The 6996-nt window shown below is 43.1% G+C and overlaps 1 protein-coding gene across 1 annotated transcript in view; it reads right to left on the bottom strand.

Annotated features, from left to right (window-relative positions):
• Positions 1–452: 452 nt before the first annotated feature.
• The window catches only part of LOC120227287 (thrombospondin type-1 domain-containing protein 7B-like), a gene marked incomplete at both ends in the record, with an annotated part of 80433 nt that continues 73889 nt past the window's right edge, over positions 453–6996 (bottom strand). The window contains one exon of the mRNA XM_039225427.1: positions 453–650. Coding sequence (XP_039081358.1) covers positions 453–650 — 198 coding nt within the window. The remainder of the gene's footprint in view (positions 651–6996) is intronic.

Here is a 6996-nt window from a genome sequence, read left to right as displayed (position 1 = left end):
AAAGATATAGCTTAGTATTTTTTTTCCTTTAACTTGGAGAGAAGTGTAGCCCTGGAATCTTTACAAGGTAGTATTTGTTAAAAATATATAAAAGCATGTTACATATCGACCTCAAAAAAGGCAAATAAAACTTGTTTGGTATTGATAAGTTGAAGACCACCCAGAGGAATTGTGTAATCTATTTGTCTTGATAAATGAAAAATTGCAGAGAATTCTCTAGGTTCACTGTATTGCACTGAGGCATAATCATAACGTTTTGTTTTGGAGTATGTGGCCTCATATTAAGTCAAGGCAGCTTACTCTGCAGCCATGTAGCACCTGGCTTAAACAGAAGTAAGTAATCAAGGATAGGGAAACTGTGTTTCCTTCCCTTGGGAAAATGACCTGTTAGAGAGTGGTGACATGTCATTGGGCAGATATCACTTAACAACACATGAGTCTTTGCCTCATACCTTGGTCATTCTGACATACAGCCTTCAGGATGCGGTGTCCTCGGCCACATTTTCCATGATCGGGGATACAGATGCCTTCAGACGCCAGCCATCGGTAACACATTGGATCCTCACAAGGAACGGACTCCACCAAATGAGGGCAGTGGCCCGCAGGCCCTGTGGGTTCCATGAGGACATGGCGCTGCCTCATTCTAAATCCTGAAAAGAAAGAAGTTTCACAGGATTCCATCTTTATCCAAAAAAAAAAAAAAAAAAAAAAAGCAGCAGCAACTAGAAAAGCGATGAAACTTTTATTTGAATCTCTATAGTCCTAAAAGGTGTATTGTTTTAAGGTGTTTTCTTTTGTGGAAAATGGGGTAAGGGGATACAAAAAGAAAGGGAAAGAAAATAGGAAAGAACTAGAGGAGAAAATCTGTCTTCCCAGATTTAACAACCTTGGAAAGGCCATACACAAATACACAATCAAATGGATTAGTAACTAGCATTTGTCCAATGGCATCAATAAACCAACAGACATAAATGAAGACTCACAGAAATAGCCTAAACATAGATAAATCCACATTTTATTTTTCCTGTTGCTTTTGACATTTTGCTGTTCTGCATTAAGTTGAAATACATCTACATTTTGGCAGATCCCTGGTAACTAAGAAATTGACAGCTTTATGGCCTGAGATTTCCCTGTGTCCCTCCCTTGACATTCCTGGTCAGCCTCCCCTGTGAAGACAGCATGCCTCTGGACTGCATTCCCTACTTTGGCTACACATGGGTCCCTTGACTATTATTCAGTTAAAAAAAAATGTATTATAGGACTACAGCCCAATGTCACCTATAATAAAGATATAGATGGGCCTTCCATGCTGTAAGTTTACAGATCACAAACTCAGTGTTGCAAGAGTCAAGCAGGTACGAACTGAGGGAAATGAGTCAACTGTACCCCTGCAGGGAGTGCTGAGGTGTGTGGTGAAATGGAAGATGTGTGCTTGCTCTGTAACAGGTGGCCATTATCCAGCTTCCATTGGCTGCTTCCATGAGGGAATGTGGAATTTGTCCAAGGATACAGAAATCCAAGTTGTGTCTTGTTTTTATGTGAAATCTCTCCATGTTTAACTAATTTATCTTTAAAAAAAAACAAAAAACAAAGTGGCCTAAATTTTTTTTTAAAAGTGACTGAGAACTAGACACAAACTGTTAGTCTATAAGTTTTTAATTCCTGGCCTTTATGACATATTGTTTCCGAAATTTTTTCTTAATTTTTAAAATACTTTTATTTTTGAGAAAGAGAGAGAAAATGCAAGTGGGAGAGAGGCAGAGACAGAGGGAGACACAGAATCCGAAGCAGGCTCCAGGCTCTGAGCTCTCAGCACAGAGCCCAATGCAGGGCTTGAACCCATGAACAGTGAGATCAGGACCTGAGCCAACTAACTGAGCCACCAGGTGGCCCAACATGTCACTTTTAAAGGCTATTCCTGCTTTCCATGGATCTCATATTTTAACTTCCATTATCTATTATCTAACACACCAAATTCTATTAACCAATTAAATTCCTTTAATTCTTTTTTTTTTTTTTTTTTTAATAAACCAGGCTTTTTGGGTGATAACATTTTAAGGATTATTTACTTATTCCTTTGGGTAANCGCGGGGCTCGAACCCACAAACCGCGAGATCATGACCTAAGCGAAAGTCGGAAAGTCGGACGCTTAACCGACTAAGCCACCCAGGCGCCCCAACTTCCATTATCTATTATCTAACACACCAAATTCTATTAACCAATTAAATTCCTTTAATTCTTTTTTTTTTTTTTTTTTAATGAAACCAGGCTTTTTGGGTGATAACATTTTAAGGATTATTTACTTATTCCTTTGGGTAAGTTAAAAGAGAGAAACAGCATACAGACTTTGATGAGAAAATAGAGAGCATGAGAACACTGAATGTCCAGCATGAGAGTTAGATGCCCTACTACCCTTCCCACAAGAGGCAAGGAGAAGAACAGATTAGGAATCATGAGAGGTAACAAAGCCCGGTATATCTCTCTCCCATATTTTCCAAAGCCATGCTTATTTTCCCACCAATAGTAATGAAACGAAAAGGTTACAAAGTTCAAGGTGTAGTGGGCAAAAGACTGGCTCTTGTAAAACTGCACAGTCAAGGAGGTTCAAACTAATGGACACATGGTTTTAGGCCACAAGAGGGAGCCATGCTTCCTGAGAATATTACAGGGCTGGGCCAGTATTTTAGATAAACAATCTCAAATGCTCTATTTGGCTTTTTGTGGTTTAGGGATAACCTATGAGGTCCTTTTATTTATTTGTTTAAGTTTATTTATTTTGACAGACAGAGAGAGAGGGGGAGAGAGAGAGAGAGAGATGCTGGGGAGGGGCAGATGGAGATGGAGAGCATTCAAGCAGGCTCAGTGCTGTCAGTACAGAATCCAATACATAGTTCGATTTCATCAACTGTGAGATCATGACCTAAGCCAAAACTAAGAGTCAGACTTAACCTAATGAGCCACACAGGCATGTTATTTACTTTATTTTTTAGGTCTCTTTATTTATTTTGAGAGAGAGGGAGGGAGAGAAAAACTTCTTTAAAAAGAGAGTCTTTGGGGATCCTGGGTGACTCAGTTGGTTAAGTGCCAACTTTGGCTCAGGTCATGATCTCACAGTTTTTGAGTTCAAGTCCCGCATTAGGTTCTGTGCTGTTAGCTCAGAGCCTGGAGTGTGCTTTCGATTCTGTGTTTCTCTCTCTTTCTGCCCCTCCCCTGCTCAGACTCTGTCTTTCTGTCTTTCAAAAAATAAAATAAAACATTAAAAAAAATTTAAAAAGAGGGTCTTTGAGGGGCACCAAGTGGCTAAGTCAGTTAAGCATCTGACATCAGCTCAGATCATCATCTCACAGCTCATGGGTTCAAGCCCCACGATTGGCTCTGTGCTGACACCTCAGAGCTTGGAGCCTGCTTCTATCAGTGCAGAGCCTGATGTAGGGCTTGAACTCACAAACCATGAGATCATGACCTGAGCCAAAATCAAGAGTCCGATGCTTAACTCACTGAGCCACCCAGGTACCCCAAATTATCTCTATTCTTATAAATAATGTTCACATGCTGCTTATTTATCCTCTTATGTTTGTACTTATTTAGTTTGTAACTTTGAGAAGGACATAGCATGGGTCTTCTTGATTTACAAGGTTTCACAAATGTCTTAAAAACTTAGCGGTCTTTCTTGAGGATTTTGGCTATCTTATTACCTAGAGCTTAGTGCCATTAAGGGGTATGTGAAATTTTCCTCTATAAATCAAATTGCATCCATCTCACCATAAATCTATAGATCACATCTCCTCAGTAAATAAATTCTTCTAGTCTTTCATTTGTACTGCCCTTGTCCTGACTCTAAGTAGGATCAAATCATAGCAGAAGCTCAGCATTAAAACAAAAACCTTACAGTCTCTTGTTAGTGCCTATTTTGAATCACACATTGGTGTTCATGGCATGAGGCTTTCCTTGGGTGCTTCTGCTCCAGGTGCTTTTCCTGGGTGCTTCCAACTGCTAACTCCACAGTGGCTGGGGCCAGCCAACCCCTTACTTTCATTTACTCAATTCCATATTAATCAGATCATATCATTCAGTAAACATTAACTGCCATATGTAGATCACTGTATTGTACTGTGGGAAGCCACAGAAGGAACAGAAAACATAAATCTATTCTTCACAGAGCACATAGTCCAACAAGGGGAAAAGGCATGTTCATTAATTAAACATCTACCTTATCCCAAGATAGTGCCAGCCACTTTACTTATATTACCCCAATGAATAAATCTTCGAAACTATTTTATAAGTTACTATCCTCATTTTATGCATGTGAAAACTAAGATTAATGATATTTTATCACTGCTCCCAAAGCATTTGATTGATTAAATGGATATCTGTGAAACTCGGCCGAGGAACTTTGAGTCATTACCTCATCATAAGAAATAAATTAAATCGGCTCTTGTGTATGATGTGTTCTAGCCTCATGTCATATAGTGAATCTGCAGGACCGAAGGGTCGATTCCTTAAAATGAAGGTATACAGATGGGAGAGTGATACTTTAGGCACCAACTAGCAAGATGGGCTTTGAAGAATCACTTCCTGACCGCAGATTCAATTCACCTTTAATGAAACCGGTATCTGCAATTTTTTTTTCTTTCATAAACCCAAAGTTTAGCATATTATCTACTGCCATAGTATATATTCCACTGAACAAGAAAGGAGTGACTTGTGGTTGGGGAGAGAAAAGGAAGCACAGATTGCAGAATATGGGTCAAAGATTTTTTTTTTTTAATGTTTTATTTATTTCTAGGAGAGAGAGAGACAGCGTGAGCAGGGGAGGGTCAGAAAGAGAGGGAGTCACAGACTCTGAAACAGGCTCCAGGCTCTGAGCTGGCAGTCAGCACAGAGCCCGACTCGGGGCTCCAACCCACGAACCGCGAGATCATAACCTAAGCGAAAGTCGGACGCTTAACCGACTAAGCCACCAAGGCGCCCCCGAAGTTTTTTAAATGAAGCCATGGAAGAGTGAAAAGAGACTCGGTATGTAAATGCAGGTCGGAGAACTGTACATCCTCATGGGCTGGTGGTCCCAAAGTGGAGCTGCCCATGGCCAATACCATGTCTCCACACTAACCACGGGGACAGGCCTGAAGTAGAAGCCAATAGGCTGACCCAGGATGACAGAAGCCTATTCCACCTTAAGCCTCCTATTTGCCCCTCCTATCTGGGAACCTGGGACTTGAGGTAACCACCTTGATTCAAAGAACCTGAGCACATTGAATCCTTGATTCCAACTCTTTAGAAATCAACCACCATTCCTGCAAGAGTAGCACTTTGGCGAATCGTTATTACTTTCCACCCTGCTGTGAATTCAGAAAGTATAAAAAAGCAATGATAGGTTGATCATGAGTGTAAGAACTCTCAACACTTGGGGGGAAGGGGCAAGATGGCGGAGAAGTAAGGAGCTCCGTACTTGCACTCGTGCCCATATATCACACAGAAAAGATCTGAAGCCATTGGAAACCTTACAAAACCTGAGAGATTGGGAGAAAAAGGACGCAGAATCCACTGAGAGAGCCTTCTAACGTGAGTGCGAACTGGGGAAGATAAAATCGGGCGGGGATCGGATACTCCAGGGTCAGAGGCGGTACCCCTCTGCGGGGAGTGAGGGGAAAAAGAGAGTCCGAAACAGAAAAACCTCCGCTCGGGGGAGAAAAACCTCCACTTAGGGCATAGAAAGACCGTACTTGCCAAATACGTGCACGCCAGGTCCCCTCGCGCCAAGTGGTCCCGGGGGGGCTGAGCGCACAGACTGCTTCTTTGTGCTGCCTCCCGGCGGCTGCACTTCAGAGTAGCGGCGCGCCTGCCACCATTGTAGCTCCCGGGCGGCTTGGGCCCCAGAAAGAACCGCGCTCGGACACCGGGAGTCCATGCTCCTGGCTGGCTATGACTCTGGAGGGAAGGCAAAGAGCTAAAAACTGGGAAATCTGCCTGTGAGTTCGTGTTTCGGGTGACGAGCCACAGAGGGACCTGGTTTTGCTCACTCCAGCGGGCTCAGCGCACCCGGCAGGCAAGGCCCCGCCCATGCGCACCAGCCCTACCCAGAGAAGGAAGCAGCGATTCTGACTCTGTTCCCAGAGCTCCACAGGGGGCCGGGAATTGCCCCGAGGAGGTCGCCTGGGAAGCTGTGTCTAAGGCAATTTCAGCGGGGCGCGGACGGGGATTTGGAGATTGGAACTGGCCTGGGTTGAAGAGTGAAACCAACTTTGGCTGCGCCCCCGCTACGGGGAGTTTACACGCCCAAAAAAGCGAGGTGCAGCGCTTGGTTCAAGAAGGGACTGGAGCACCGTCACTCCCCTCCCCACAACGGCCAAGGCAGAGCTCCCGCCTGAGGCACTGGATCACGCCACGCCCATCCCTGCCTGAGAGCTGCCCTCCTTTTTTTTTTTTTCTTCTTCTTTCTCTTTTCTTTTTTCTCCAGAACACTGACCTGACTAACTCTGGTCGCCAACTTGCTTAAACAATAACAACGAGTCCATTCTGTAGATGTAAATTCTACACCTACTGACATTTTCATCTCTTTCTCTCAGGAGTAATTAGACTATATAGTTTCTCTGGATAATTCCAGCATCCTTCTCTCACCTATCCAACCATATTCTACCCTTTACCTCTTTCAAAAAAGCTTCTTATCCCTTCTGCCTGTTCATTCTATTTCCAATTGGCCCTCATCCCGCCCTGCCTTCTCTCTCTTTCTCTATGCTCCTCAACCAGCACTGCATACGCACGGCTATTTAACTGTAGTTGGGAAATCCAGGTATATGCTTTAAACCGTTCTTTGTCCATCGGTTTTCTTCTTTTTACCTTTTCTTTTCCCCTTTTTGACCCTTTTATGTATTCTATACCCCCTATTATACGCCATCCCTCCTCCGTCTTTTCTCTTAACTTTTTCGTTTTCCCTCTCGCTTTGCATGTTAGTTGAATTAGCCTGTGGATTTGTGCGCTCCTGTTCCCTCTGTGTTT

The sequence above is a fragment of the Hyaena hyaena genome, unplaced genomic scaffold (genome assembly GCF_003009895.1).
Source record: "Hyaena hyaena isolate Hyena2069 unplaced genomic scaffold, ASM300989v1 scaffold_2152, whole genome shotgun sequence".
Classification (NCBI taxonomy): domain Eukaryota; kingdom Metazoa; phylum Chordata; class Mammalia; order Carnivora; family Hyaenidae; genus Hyaena; species Hyaena hyaena.
This window is presented reverse-complemented; position numbering and strand designations above follow the sequence as displayed.